The 16058-nt window shown below is 38.6% G+C and overlaps 1 protein-coding gene across 1 annotated transcript in view; it reads right to left on the bottom strand.

The window, feature by feature from the left end:
* Positions 1-15877, bottom strand: part of LOC104074710 (ataxin-7-like protein 1) — a gene marked incomplete at both ends in the record, with an annotated part of 40397 nt that extends 24520 nt beyond the window's left edge. The window contains one exon of the mRNA XM_009574921.1: positions 15809-15877. Within this exon, the coding sequence (XP_009573216.1) occupies positions 15809-15877 (69 nt within the window). The remainder of the gene's footprint in view (positions 1-15808) is intronic.
* Positions 15878-16058: the final 181 nt, after the last annotated feature.

The following is a 16058-nucleotide window of genomic DNA, read 5'->3' as shown; positions in this document are numbered from 1 at the left end:
ACAGAACACACACTGACACATGTTTGGAGCAAACCTCATCTTCGAATTCAGAGTTTGTTTTAGCCTTTCTAAGTGCAGGGAAAAAAACCAAAAAAACCCAAAAAACATCTATTCTGCAGTCCTGAAATTCTTTAGTTTTTGTTGGGTGTGTAAGCCCAAAAACCTAACGTTTCACAAAAAGAAATCCAATATCGCATATTTTCTCTTTTAGAACCTCAATTCATGCTGCCTTCTTTCACAAGTTTTTGGAGGCAGCAATACTGGTAAGGGGATGAGGGAGGAGAATTTATAAACTTGAGATGCAGCACATCTGCTTTGCACTTATTTTGTATACAGTGCTTACAAGAGTTACAGGACCACGGGCGCTGGGGAAACCTCTGAAAGTATGTCTTCACTGAAAGTAGGTTAGGTGCTTCCTTTAACTCCCCGCCCCCCCCAACATCTCTCATCTAAGTTGAACAGTACCTTAAAAAAGCATTGATTGGCCTTGCTGTGGGCGTAACCAAGAGAAAAGGTGACCCTTTCGCTCAGACTGGTGATGATTTTATAACAAAGATGCAAACTAAATGATGCAAGCGCTAATGCAACCTTCAAAAGATTCCTACTATTTCTTTTGCAAAAACAGGACAAGAAGAGTTCTCACACAATTCATTAGAAATTACAGACCCTCTTACCTTACCATAGAGATTGACCTGCTATGTCCTCATAAATCCATGGACAAGAAGGCAGCACCAGGAAAAACATGTTAACAAAGGTTGCTTTGCTTTGCAAACAAAGTAAAGCCAAAGAAGGCGTTCAGGCCCAGCTGTCAGTTACGTGAACTTACAGTGAGAAGGCACAAACTATCTGCAATGCTTCCAAGAAGGCTAACAATTATATTGGTAAATGATTAAGTTATGCTTAGAATTAATGACTGGAAGGATGTTTGTGGTTTTGATTACCAGGAAAATATATAGGGAGAATAAAAAGTGTTACGTCCTCTTTTAATTGCTTTAAAGGACAGTCCCCTTCTCGCCCATCCCGCTAGAAAGCTGCCTTTTTGCTTTGATCGCCTCATCTTCCCCATGAACTTCTCTTTTAACAAAAGAAGCATTTAACATGTATGCAATTTTAGGGAGAAGAGGAATTAAGAACAAAAATCTTATGATCTGTACTGAATATCTATGATAGAATAGGCCATAGAATTTCATCACTTTATTCTAACTTCAAACCCAAGCTTTCTGGCTGGCTAAAGCATCTTTCCTGGGAAAGCACCAGGGCCTTATGAGAGGATTTTGTGCAACAGAGGGTCTACGACATCCCTTGATAAGCTGTCCTTATTTAATTGTATCATTAGAAAAGTGCACCTTATTTCTAGTCTGAACTGATCTAGCTTCAGCTTTCAGCCATAAGAATCCCCTTAATCTAGCTGACAAAGAACCATCTAACTGTCAGATACCTTCGCCCTGTCTAAGTACTTACAGACTTATCAGGTAGCCTCTACCGCCTGTTGATAAACTAAATAGATTGAGCTTCTTAAATCTTCCATTTTAAAGCTGATTATCCAGACCTCAAATTAATGTAGATTTTTCTGAACTCCTTCCAGTTTTTGCAATACCTGATGGGATACAGTATTTCAGTAAAGCTGTATAAAAAGTAGTAGTATTCACCTCCCTCCTACTCTCCCAGTCAGGCACTTTCAGCCTTCTTCAAGACTGTTTTGCACAGGGAGTAATACTTAAATTAATCAACCCTCTAAGGTAATTCTTCCTTCCCTACTTATATTCCACTTAGAAGTTCTTCCTAACACAACAAACTCAGAATGGACCATGACCAAATTTACTTCCATTTGTTATAAAGAAAAATATATGGGTTTTTTTAACCCCAATTGCATAAGCTCTATGTATGATGGAATGTATGAATTCAGTGCCTGTATTTTACACGAGAAAAACTGCAGAGAAAAAGATTACGTTGCAATCATGTAATAGTTACCCAATTTAAAGCTACCTCTTTAAACTACTATTTCATTCAATAAACTCACCATTCCCAGCCTATTTTGCACTACGGCGTTCTGATGCTCACTTGTATATTCACCTCTTGAGGTGCTGGGTGGCCACGGCAGATTTTATTTTCAGCAAAATCCAGTGGGCACAATGAAAGATTGCTTCAGGCTAGAGGCAGTGTTCTACCAGACAAAAGGCAGACCTGCAGGCTAGTCATGGAGAGTTTGCTAATGTTATGAATCTACCCATGTAGTGAAAATTAATTGCCAGTTATAATCTTCCATTATTACTGTATCACCAGCTAGTTTTCCTTCCTATCTTGGATGAAAAAAGAACTCAAGTAAAATCATGAAGTATCTAGGATGACCATTTCCACAAACAGAAACAAAAAGCAAACTGCCAAAAAAAAAAAATACAGATTATAAGATCATATCCTATCATATCTGGTAAAGTATACATGGTCCTCACTGGCAGAGCAGATGCAGAAAAGAAGATGATGCTAATGATGTTTGCACAGGAAAAGAGCAAGCAAACTAGCTTTTGGAGCAGTAACATCAAATTCTACTTTTAAGTAATTTTAAAATGATAGAAAAGCACCATACTAGTATTTGTGGTGACTTGCTAAAATACAGTAAAGTACTGTGGGTTTTTTGCTATAATAAGAACTGGCCTATTCTCATAAGCTTGGTTTGGGTAACTGTTCTTTGGTAGAAAGATTAACCCCAACAACGTATTTTGAACGATAGCAGTCTTTGATCACTGATTAATTTTAATGAGAAAAATTTGGTGCCAGTGGGAGCATCATCTTTTGGAAACTGGTAAACAGAGTGCTAGTCAGTAAAGCCTCCTATGACCTCTCACAGGGAAAGGCAATGTGCTTTGGTCATTTTGCCCCCCCTTTTTTTTTTTTTTTTTTTTGGTAAGGAAATACATTCTACGTACCTGTATTCTCTTTGTAATTTAGAAATAAGGTATTGTTCCTTTCCTTTCCAAATCATTATGCAGTAACATATTTCAGTAAGGACTGGATTACACCCTATCAGTACACAGCAGACTTTCAGCATTCTTTCATTTAATTCCAGTGCAGGTAGGATTAGGCTTTCAGCAGCTGCCATATTTGGGTTCAAAGATGTCCCTGCCCCTTTTCAGTGACAAATGGATTAATTTCTGCACATAGCTGGTAGAACACTTCGGGCCTTTTTCCAATGAAAAGTGATCTATAGACATTATCAGTAGTCAATTTGTTTATTCTCATTTCTTCCCATTCACTCGCTCCCTCTGCCTCTCCTCACACTGATAGCTGGGCTGTAGGCATGAATCACATTTCATACCTTTCCTCTGGATATACACACACTGTCCCGATTATTACTCAAAGCAGCTTTAATACATGATTTTGAACACATGGAAAGCCTCTCTCACAACCTCATAGCATTAAAATGAACAAGCTTTTAAAAGCACTTGTCCTGTGTATTGTTTTCTTAGCACCCTATGCTTGCACATGGTACATCAGAAATCTGCCATGAAAAGCCCACATTCAAGGGGTTCTCCTGAAGTAAATTCAAACTTCAGAGGAATTTGGACACAACAACTCACTCTAGGGTTGAAAGTCCATAATAAGAGTCAAAGCTGCTTAGAATTTTGCATGTCATTTGTCCTCTGATCCTGTAATATATAAACAAATGGGCATAAAAGAACTAATGCAGAAGAAGAAGGAGGAGTATGAAAGAAGGACAAATGTTGGTGCATACACAATGTGTTAGTTTCTCTTCACTTTTTGCCTAGTATCAAAACTAGGGCACTATTCAAGAGAACAGATGAGGTTGAAGCCTAATAAAAAAGAGAACGTTTAAGTATTTGGAGAACAGAGGGCATGTTTAGGAACAGAGTCAAGGAAGATTAAGATTTATCTTTCAGTATTTATTATTTTTGCAGTTTGGCAATTACAATTAGTTTCACTTTCCAGCTCCAAGGCAGTAAGACAATATTAACATAACAAATAAACTGCTTTCACCAGAGATCTGTTCTGTGCACTATACTATCAGCTTTGATGCCTCCTTCCTCCACATTAACTTATTATTCTCTACCTCCTTCAAACTCCTCCTTAAAATAGCTGCCTGCATGAAATTTTTCAACATTTATAGACCAATTTTTATCTTCACAACATACACTGCTTATGGCTTTGTCTGAAGCGCATTGTAAGCTCTCTGAAATATAGACCATATCTTACTGTTTTTTAAAGCTACCACTTTTATACGTTACATCATTTGAACATGTTACACATCTCTTTAGAACTTTTCCAAATGTATATGCTTAATAACAAGGAATTAACAAAAAAAAAAAACAACACTATAAAAACTCATATTTAGGATAAACTCTTACCTTCCAGGAAAGCAATAAAGGTTTACAATAGCTTTGATTTGCCAAAGAGCTTGGAAAACAAACAGTGAGAATAGTGAGAGTTATCTTGAAAAGCTGGAAACAATAATAAATGCCGCAAAATAAAACTTATAGCATTGCCTCCTTCAGAGATGCAGTCAGGAATAATTTTTTCTGATGAACAAGAAACCCAAAAATATGTAAAGCTGCATTACATCTTTGAGAATCTAAATACCTACAAGGCTTGGTAATGTTCACACCCAGTGTGTTGCGAGTTATGAGAGTAGCTGAAGAAAACTTACACCAAGCACAGAATGTACAAAGAAACTATCAAAGCGCTATACACACAGCTCACCACAATTTCAAGAGCTTAAACATTTTTCCTCCCGTTTATCCTTATATTTTCCCATTGCCACGCACTCAGTTTCTTAGTATATTTGCCCAAGGTTCTCCAAGTCTTCTAAAAAGCCAAAAATAAAACAAAAGCATGAGTATAGATTAGAACCACAAAACTTTATGATAGCGCACAAAAAAACCCTGAGAGACCCTGAACAGAAAATCTGAAGACTTTTTTTCTTTTCTTTTTTTCCCCAGTAACTCTGCAAGACAATGTATATAAGCTGCTGGGATGACTGAACATTGATAACCTACAGGGACACGCAGAAAGTTGCTTGGGAAAGGCAGGCAAGGGAACGGGTAAAACCTTTGAAGTCAAGGGATCAGCTCAATCCTCCATGTCTCAGCATTCTCTGCTTCCTGTCTCTTTCCTCACACAGATGTTTAGATCTACTAAAGAGATGTGAAAACCTGAGATTAACGTCTTAAACACTGAGGAGCCTGCATCATGAATGACAGCCATTCCATATAACACCTCAAAAACCATTAAGTCTTGCTTTCTCAGAAAAGTGATGTATCATAAAGCATGCCTGCCTGTAGCATGTAGACAGCAAGAAGCTTGCTTTGTCCTGCAAGACGAGCAAAAGCCATACAATGCCGTTTTACCACAGCACCGCGCCCAAGCTCTGATGATACACCCTGTGCAATATGACATTAGTCAGGGCCCAGTCCATGATAATGTAATCTTATGGCCTTGTCTCAGGTCTGGAAGCAGGAAGCACAAGACAGTATCAGTATGTCATAGATCACATAGATGCATTATCTACTTATGATGCACTGCAAAGAACAGAACTACTGAGTCAGAAACGAGCAAGCAAACTATTTTCATGTCCATCATGCAATGTGACAGATATGACCAGTCACCAAAGCACAGAAGCATTCTGCTGCCACAGCCATGGTCTACACACTCTTCCCTCTCCCTGGAGAAAAAGCAATATTGTCCAGATTTCTCCAAAATGCTGCTCTTAACGGCTTTGAACTTTCTCAAAGACATGTTATGGATTCAAGCATGGAGTTGTCAGAGAGCACAAACTGCTAGCAGTCTTCCCTCCAGTCATCTCCAAAAGAATCTTTCATCTGAGAACCTGACCCAAAGGCTGACCTGGCATATACTGAATGGCATTAATTTACTCTCTCAGCCTACTCATTATTCCCATCCCATTATTTCTGATACCCAGGACTCCACCCTCTTTCACACTGACACACTATTTTTTGCTCTTTTTGTTTCCACCCTTGATGGTTTTTGCTTCTCCTTCCCATGACTAGGTCCAACTCCACCAATCCCGAACCCATGCTCATCTTGCATATCTATTTCCTTTGCTTTATTCTTGCCTGTCCTAGAATTTGCAGTGGAAAAAGAAACCAGTCTGGAAATGAGGTTATTGCACATTTTCTCTCTCTCTCCTGCTGCTTAGTAAGCTGTGCCATTCCTCCAGTTGAGCTGAACCCACACCTGCAATTTCAGCCTTTTTTCCTCCTACTTTTGACTCACTCCTCAAACCTTTTCTCTTGTATCATTTCCTTCTCCACAACAGAATGCAAATATTTATTCCAAGAGAAAGCCAGAAAACATAATAATCATCTCACATTCTCTGCTCCCACTCCCTTTCTCTTCCTTACAGCTCTCCCTTCTTCCTCGTACCATAGATATACTCTTTCCACTTGCCTCACTCACATCACCCCATACCTCACTTTCCTTTCTCCTCTTGCTCTGACAGAACAGCAGGATTTTCCTATGTTTGGAAATCAGTCCTTCCTATGTTTGGAAATCTACCTCTGACCCCTTGCTTCTCTAACTACACCTCCTTCTAACCTTCTTTCACCTCTAAGCTCATTATGAACTGTTTGATAACAAATTACACTTTTAATTTGTCTCTAACTTCAGCCTGAACTCCCTTCAGCTGTCTCTTGCACTCCACTGAAACTATTTTCACTAAAATGTCTAAAAACGTTTTACTATTGCAACGTCAAAATAAGTTAATCATTTCCATCATCCATAACCCTTGTGTGTTTTTAATAAAAATTAAATGCATTTCTCCTTTTGAAGCATTCATTCTCCTTTTCTGACTTCCATGACTCTACCCTCTCCTGCTTCCCTTCCTCCCTGCACCAACCCCTTCACAGGTTGCTGGAAGGCTCCTTATTCCTCCTTTGTCTTCTGGTAGGGCTCCACTGAGCTACATCTTTTGCCCCTTCCCTTACGTCTGGAAATTTCATCTCCTAAGGAGACAGGTCTCACATAGCGTAGATTTATGTCTGAACAAAAAATCTCAGCCTATCTTTCTGACACCTCTTGTCCCTGAGTAGCTGGCAGCTTCAGCTCAATAGAGCTAGAACAGAACTTAGAAGCCACCTCTCCCACTCTCTTCTCTCCACCTCCTTTCTTGATCACTGTGGACAGCATTATCATCTTGCCCATCATTCAGATACGAAATACTATGTCACCTTTGACAATGACTTATCTCTCGATCCATTCATTCAGGTTACATCTATATCTAAATGATTCTTCCTGTCTTGCATCCTTAGGACAAAGTCTTCTCTAAACATCTTCAGAGCTAAAGGTTTGTCCTGGCCTTCATCTCACATTAGTTACCAAAATAATCTTCTTTTTTGTCTTGACAAACATTACCCTGCTTGTTCACAGTGTTCCAAAAGTTATTTTTTCTATATTGTCATACTAATCTACCATTATTCTCTCTGAATTCTTCTATGCACAATCCTCCATTCCAACTTTAAACACTGGGAACGATTCATCTTTGCTTTTCAGGCTCCTCTGTTTTACCTACACTATACTGTCCACGTCCTACTTGCTGTCACACCATTTACTCACATTTCTAGTTGGCTCATGATGTCAATATCCATTTACTAAGCTTTTAACAACCAGTCTTGTATTTTCACTCAGGCCAACTTCCACACTTGAGTAAGGATACCTTCCAAGCTCTTGCAAAACTACTTCACTGCCCTCCGAACATCACCTTAAAGCTTTCCTTGCCACAGTTCTAAGAAAGCCACTTTAGCTTAAGCTAAAGTCTACCACCTATCATGTTGAGCAACTAAGTGCTTTTGTTTGTCAATATTAAAACTCCTGCTTTGTCATATTTAAAAAATTAGTTCTCTGCGGCACAATGATTTCACAACATACATACACACACCCTTCCTCCCTGCGCTGGTACCCTGCACAGTAGCGTCTAGTCTCTGATGGGGCTGCTGGGCATTAGGATCATGCAAATAATAATACTGCCTCCCCAATCATAGCAGTAACAGATGAATTACTTATATTCATCCAGATCATTGTCCTCTGACTGTCTGCATTCAGCCCCAAACAAACAAGGTTTTGGCGCTGTCAGTGGTTGTTGTGGTGGCATGGGTTCAACAAACTTTTCAGATTTAAATCATCAGTAGTATCCTGTCTCAATGAGACACAACCAAGAGCAGCTTAAAAAATAACTGGATATGCTAACTACCACCTGATAATCTATCTAGTACGGACAATCACAAGTGGCCAGCCTAAAGGCCACTTGAGGATAGAATAGCTATCAGAGATTCAAAGATGAACACACATGATGATTTACATTCTGTAAATCTCTGCTTCCGTTCTGACCATTTTAGCTCAAAACAACAACAAACTGAAGTCACCTTATTTTGCCACTGTAGAGGTCCAGTCCATTGTTTTGTCTTGGTAGAGAAGACACTTCTGATACAACAAACCTGTCAACAAGTATTACTTATACGATGTTAGCAGTGTTCAATCCAAATATAACTTCAAATTCCCAGTCTCTGCCCGCCCCTTATGTCTAGCCCCCCACAGCAGGAAAAGGAAGAGAAAGAATGACTGGGCAGAAAACATCAAACACTGTATATTAGAGAAAAATTATAAACAAAACAAACAAAGAGCACAGCAAAGATCACCACACAGAATCAAACCCCATGAAGTCTTGCTCTTTGCCAGTCATTCTTACATCTTGATGGTACTTCATCAATCACCCTTCTGTCTCTTCTGCTGAACACCTGCTCCAAGGGAATGGAAAGGGAAGCAAGCCTAAACCTCTTGTGTACTGCGTGCAGCTCTGTCACAATACAACTGCTTCTGTTTTACAGAGCATTCAGGAGAGGCCTGGGGATTAAGTGAAACTGCACTAGACGTACACTGGTACCAGCGGTTGTGTAGAACGTAGAACTTTTTGTCTTTGAGTTCTTTGCTACTTCTGGCTGATCCTCCTTCTGGTCTGGGAAAACTCCACTTCTATTTTGCCAAACACCACACATTTTACAAGTACATGCACACAGAAACCAAAAAGCAACAAGACAAAATAATTTTAAATTCCAATTGCTGTCAGGAATACAGATAAATAGGAAGATGTGTTGGGCTTAAGGGCTGTATTATTAATATAACTTAGTAAATTATGAAAGGAAATTGCTGAATAATAAACACAACATTTCAGAAGTAAGGAAGACATCTCTATTTCTATTGAATACAAGACCAAGAGCAATCAGAAAGCCCGCTTCTCCAGCAACATCAGTGGCTTTCAAGCGTAACTTTTAATAAGCCATACAACAAGTTATGACAAAACCACTCCCTTAAAATCATCAACATTCAACAATAGGAAGGGACACAAAAAAAGAAAAAGAGAGAAATGATGCATGCATTATTTGATTTTCCACTGCCCCACATTGGTCTCAGGTAACTCCAATCTGAGTCAGCTTAGACAGCTGCATAGCACTACAATAAAAAATTGGAACATTTTACCCACATTGTGTCTATCTTTCTTACCCAGCAAAAGAACCATCAAAGACTTCTTGCTATAGACTTGCTGAGAGACTTCTGTCAAACACCCTTACTGCGTCACAACAGCATTTGCCACAGGTTTTTTGGCATATAAATTACCTGAAGACACCAGCTTCACCTAGCATCCTGCACCATTAACTCCTGAATCAGCTTTTTCAAGGACAAGCTGCAGAACTTCTGCACCAAGTTGAACTCGGAAGACAGAGAGATCCAGTAACTTAAGCCATGCCCATGTAAACTGAAAATCTTTCTTGCTAGTTATTCCAAAATTACTCTTAATAACAAGTTGTCATGGCACTCATATAACCTTATGGTGAAGTTAACTCTTTAAGAAATACTCATATCTATATATTATTTTTACTGAAGGTGATCTTTCTTAATAATACACGCAGTGTTATAAATCTAAACTTTCACTGGGACTACCAGAAACTTACGCTTTCTGCCTATGGACTCCTATGATCCACAAACAAAGTGTGATTTGAGACATGTTTTCTGTAGGATTTCCCACCGCTTTCATCTCATACGCCTCAGCCTTGGTTAAATGGCTAACATTTTTTGCCCCAAAGATAAAACAGAACCTGATAATGTCCTCATTTTTAATTAACTAGGAACAAAAGGCCCACTTCAAGGAAATTGCTCCATTTCACAATGGAAATGGTTCAACTCTTGTGTGTTTTTTTTTTAATAGAAATTGGTATTTAATCTATAAACTATTAACCACATACAGAGGCAGATCAACAAGAAAACACACACCTGTTTTTATATCTCAATCAAAATTAAATAGAAGTCATTTCACTTTTTGTGGTGACAACAGGGCTTGGGGTACACTCTAGTAAACACATCATTTCCCTCTTTCTCAAGTACTGTTACAAATTATAAGTAGAAGGAATGTCAGAGACCGATTTTTAGTGACAGTGCTGTCAGTTGACAGAAAACTACACCTGGTTTCCCCACCAGTGTCAAAAAAGGTACCCTTAAACTACACGAGCTCTAACCTCTTCAGAGTAACTGTTGCACAAATACTAGGAGAAATATCACCCGAACTCCATCAAGATATGTGCTACGTAACAAAACCAGAATTTTTAAAGAAGTCATTTCTAAAACAACAGTTTTAGATACATATTCAAAAACATCGAAATCCTGATTCAAAACACAGAATGTCTGATCAGAGAGCATTACCATTACTCCACTCTTTTTATCCAGTGTGTGGGTTGATGAACTAAAGGACAGGTTTCAGAAAATAACTATGTAACTATGAGGATAAACTACAATTCTGACTAAATTTCTGGGCACTATCATACATAACGTTTCATTCTTCCTCTGTCACCATTCCTTGAGACACATTAAATGAGGTGACAGCCACAAGCAGGAGCCACGCCACTTCCCTGCAGAAGCTGTCCGGGGTGGGGGTGGGGGGAAATCAGACTCAGCTATCATATACTAAATTTATCAGGCATTCGAACACCAGAATGCTCACCAGAATTCAATCCCACTGTCATTTCTCATCCTAAAGAAAACCCCCATGGGGACCTTTGCTCATTATTCTTATTCCCAGCATAAAGATAAGAATAGTAAGAAAAAGTTTCTCTTGACAACAGCCACAGTTTTGTACCCTGCCAATTCTCATTTTTTTCACTCATCAAGCTCCACCCGAATATTACATCTGTTTAAGAACCAGTATCTCTAGAAGACCTTATTAGCTTACAGGGAAGAGAAAGAAAATTATACAACATTTACCCCTCTCTTTTACCCACTGCAAAACCAAAACCAAAACCAATCCTAAATTACCAACCAAGGTGGTCTAAATTCAATAACCTCACCTCTTTCTTTTGGGGTATGTGTTTAAAACTTTGTTATAATTTTTGTTCCCTCTCAGCCCTTTCCAACATTCCCTACCACCACAAAAAGATGAAAGATGAAGGCGGCTAAGAAAAACAAAAATGTTTTATTCTTAAGTTTTTGTTTGATATGTTTTTAAAGGAGACAAACAGCACCACTGGCAAACCACTAGTAAACAAAACAAAAAAAAAAAAAAAAAAAAAATCTACTCCAATCCCTATGCTTACATTAACCAGCTGTTTTTGTCATCTTCTCTTCTTTCACAATCTCTTCATAAATAATTTTAGTTCTCTTCCTCTTGCTTTTCATAAAATAGAATATTGTATGCTACATGCTTTTTTTCCTACAGAAGTGTTCCCTACCATCTCCCAACCTCCTTAACGTCTTATTTTTCCATGAAGAATGATAAAATCATCAACATATTTTTCTGAAGAATAAAAAAATACTGAAAGCAAAACTAATCAATATCCCTTTAATTTTGTTCTGGTGTTGCCAAAGGATTTACCAAAAAAAAGCTTTCCATCAGATATTTATGTGGGAAGTCAAAATAGGAAAAATACATTGTAAACTACTATCCAATAGATTTAAAACTCCAGTTTGCATGTGTAATCGTCAAGTAAAATGGTCAAATTTCGGGCTGCAAAATAAGGATAGAGAATCTCGAATTTTAACACAACATCAGAAAAACAGATTGAATTTTTTATGCAACATCCTTAGCGCTAAACAATAATGAGTCAGTATGGTTAGCGAAAAGATTATCTAAGACAAAACACACACATCATCAGATTGAAACCTCAATAATACAAACCCACTGAACTGAGAAACTGAAGTTGACTATGACACCAAGTACCCAGATACAGATCTAAATCCCATAGGTCATATTTAACTCTGCTGTAGTTCACGAAGATACACAGGATATCTTCTGCTCCTTTACAGCCTGTGCCTACCTAGAAACACCCCCAGCACTTAATGCTTGCACATTTGCTAAACCGATTATTAATAGGAGTTCTGTATGTAAGACAACAAAACTCACATTCTTCTACTATAATGTTGTATAAAGTAAATGTTGTATAAAGTAAAACATATGCCTCCAAAATTAATCTAAAATCAGTTACAGGTTATAACTGATAATAAAAGATCACTGTATCTATCTCAGGCATACAGTTACTGTGACTTTTTACAGGACATAAATTGTCAAATAAATATAGACTCCTTTTACTATGCATGCTATCTACAAGAAAATCTTCAATTATTTGAATATGCCATTCAACTTTTTAAAATTCAGTATAAATTCTAAATGCTGCTCCAATTCTGATAACCCCTCTTTTAGCTAAGCCGGTTGGTTGGTAGTGATTTGTCAGATAAGTTACACAATACTATTTCTGCTTCCTGATTAGATAAGCAGATAAGTTTTTTTTCTGGCACAAACATTTATGCATAAAATTTTTCATTTTCTGTGAACACTTGCAACTTCATAATCCCCTCTCCCCAAATCTACATGCCAATAAAATTCAACCATGGACATACTGCATTTGCTGAAGGAAAACATAAAGTAAGTATTAGCATGCAAAAAGCAATTCCATCTATAAAACTGAACAAATGTTCAGGAAATTTCTCTCCCTCTGTGCTGCCTACATATACACTGTAGAATAAAAAGCAGCGAGCAATATTTTTGCGTCTTTACTTCTGCCCTAAAGATGGGGCACAGGGGGCACGTGGCCTCAGTGCACCTCTTGCATTGCAGAAATGAACAGCACAGCCAGACTGCAACCCCTTTGCCCAGGGATGTGCTAAGAAGTATCAACCACTTTGGCAGGCGGAGATTTGGCAGTGTTTCTCCACACCGTCACTGGGGAATGCTGCCTCCCAGGTCCCCGTCTGGGTCAACAGGAGGAGGAAAAGCAGCCCATCACTCTTAACACATATAATACACAACCAGAAAGGAGTCAGCGATGCAGGGATGAAGCTAGCTAGAAGCATTTTTTGACATCTGACATCTTTTTTTTCTACAAAACCAAAGTGAACCACCTTGTCGTGGTCTGGAGGAGACCACCATCTTCCCAACCCTTCTCCCCAACACGCTCTCCGCAAAGAGTTTCACTAGTCCAGAAAGGCTCCTTGTTTAACTGCTTACAAGGGAACGGCCATGTAAATCAGGTCGTATCAACTAAAGTTGACAAAACGCATACAAATACTACAAGAAGTAAAAGCGACAAGATCAGATTTTACACTATCTTTATCAAACAGGACAGTAATTTTTGATACTTAAAGTCCTGTCCGTCCATAATCCTCCAGTTACCCTATACACGTAAAGTCTGATTTTTCTACGACACCACTTACAATCTCCTGGCACCACAAATGCCATAAGAAGGCCTACTCAAATAGGTAAGATTGCAAAGAAAAATGAGTTGAGTTTGGTATTAAGACCTAGCACGACCACAACCCTTGTCCACGAACGAAGCAAACAAAAAAAGTCAACACATCACACGACAGATGTGTGCAAGATCAGAATAAGCGCACCAGCGTTTCTGCAAGTACACGAGCAATGTTTTCTGCAGACCAATCTAACTCTTCAAATTTTTCCCTACCTTTATTAATAAGGACAGTGAGGCTCAAGGAAGATTTACAGTGGGTGTTCAGACACACAGATGGGTGTGGTGAAAACACCTGTATTAACAGACTGCTTAAGTGAATACAGTAGAACTATTTCAACACATACTAATTTATTCAAACTTTGTGAAAGTTCTTTCTAAGTGATCCAAAGCAAGTTATTACTTGGAAGCAATAAAATTCCTAAAGCTTTTTATTTTCTAAATATAAGTCACTTTTGTTTTTTTAAACTGTATTACAATGGAAGTACTGTAAAAGCTAATAAGTGCTTCACACCTGTCACTATCATAATGTCAGCAATGAAATTACACTTTGTTTGAAAATAATTTTTCTGGATAGTGAGTTTAAATAGAGCTCCTTTGACGGAGTCTCTAACCCTCCCCCAAAAAAAGCAATGAGAGACTGGAACCGATAATCTAAACTGAATCGTTCTAGGAAACAATCTGCTTATTAGGTATGACTAAGGAGTAGGGATGTGCTTCGATCTTTATGTCTCAAGTAAGCTTATAATAAGAATTTGTGTTCAAGGACTTCTAGGCGCAAAACATTTTATCTCAACAAATTAAGCTCCTTATGAAGGCCAAGCTCCAGTAGCAAGATTTTTGTTTGATTACTTTTGAATCAAACATATGCTCAATATTACTGACAGACATTCAAACCGTTTGAGCCTTGAACCTTTTACCTATAAATATACTACATGAAAATCCTAGTTCTGCCTCTAACTTATTTTAGAAAACATAAGATTCCTTTAAGCTGCCAAGATGCTCAAAATTAAATTCACGTGTAATGACAACTATAATGTAACGAGAAACTTAACATCATTTCAGAATATATATTATGACATTACAGGTAATAGCGGGATTTCTCTCAGCATCTGTAAATCACATCAAAGTTTCACTACGATGGGATCGTTCGTTATGAACTGACTTCACAAGAAGTATTTCTCATGACAGAAAGATTGTATATGTATACTGCTTTCGTAACAGAACAGAACCAAACAGAAAGCTACATGAAAATATGTCCCAAACCATTTCACTAGCTGCATTAGGTGTTACCCCAGCACAATGTTAACGACGCACGTCGCAAACAAAATGTGTCAATTTGATTTGCCTACGCTCACCACTGAAGTTTCTCCTCTTGCAACTGACAGAACTGTGTCAGGCATGGCATATTAGCAAATACCATTAGCCTGGAATTTGCCTGTTCGTACTTATGGTACCAGAAAACCTTATGGCCCAAATGACCAAATATTTGGTTTTGCATAATATGCATGGCTCAGCCTAATGTAAGAGAATATTAGACGTTGGCCGCTCAGTTGACTGTAAGTCATGTTCAGCAGTGAGAATAAAGAATAAAATGCGACTTGCGCTAAAGTGAATGAACTCAAAGATTGTAACAGACCGTTTCTCTCTGCGAGTGAAAATGTTTTTCGCTACAGTCACCAATGATAATATAACATTTAAAGTTGATGCACGGGTTTATATGCTTATCTTCACACAGAAGCAAGTGAAACGTTGCACCAAGAAAGGACAGGGTCTTCAAAAAAAATCCAATATGGCCACTGATGTGTAGTCGTCTTTTGACTTAAAATTGCCTTATCTTTTACCACGTCTGTCAGTCACACACATACACCTGTTATACTAGTACTTCAAAAGAAGTTGACACAGTGACAGTCATCTGTGTGTATCCAACCCTGAAACATTCTTCACGGCAGAGAGATCCACATGCTATTAGACTACCCTGTCAAGGCCAAACTACAGTCATCCACAGCCACTAAGAGACAGACAGGTAGAGAGGTGCGCCAGCACTATCCACTTACCTTCTTTATTAAGCCTCATAACCTCCCTGCTTTTTCCACCCTCCTTTCCAGTCTCTTCTAGATCTACACCTGCAGAAGAGAAGCAGAGTCAGGAAGCGCCGAGGGCCCAGAGGTGTGCATTTATTGTTTGGCGGGGGGAGGAGGAGAGGTGAGGAGGTGAGCAGTGTTTCTATTTGCAACAGCGAAAACACAATGGTCGGAGCATCTGCCAGGGAGCGGAACCGCCGGGCCCCCCGCGGCAGCACCCTCC

The sequence above is a fragment of the Fulmarus glacialis genome, unplaced genomic scaffold (assembly GCF_000690835.1).
Source record: "Fulmarus glacialis isolate BGI_N327 unplaced genomic scaffold, ASM69083v1 scaffold35673, whole genome shotgun sequence".
NCBI lineage: Eukaryota > Metazoa > Chordata > Aves > Procellariiformes > Procellariidae > Fulmarus > Fulmarus glacialis.
The sequence above is the reverse complement of the archived record's forward strand: the minus strand, read 5'-3'. Positions and strand labels throughout refer to the sequence as shown.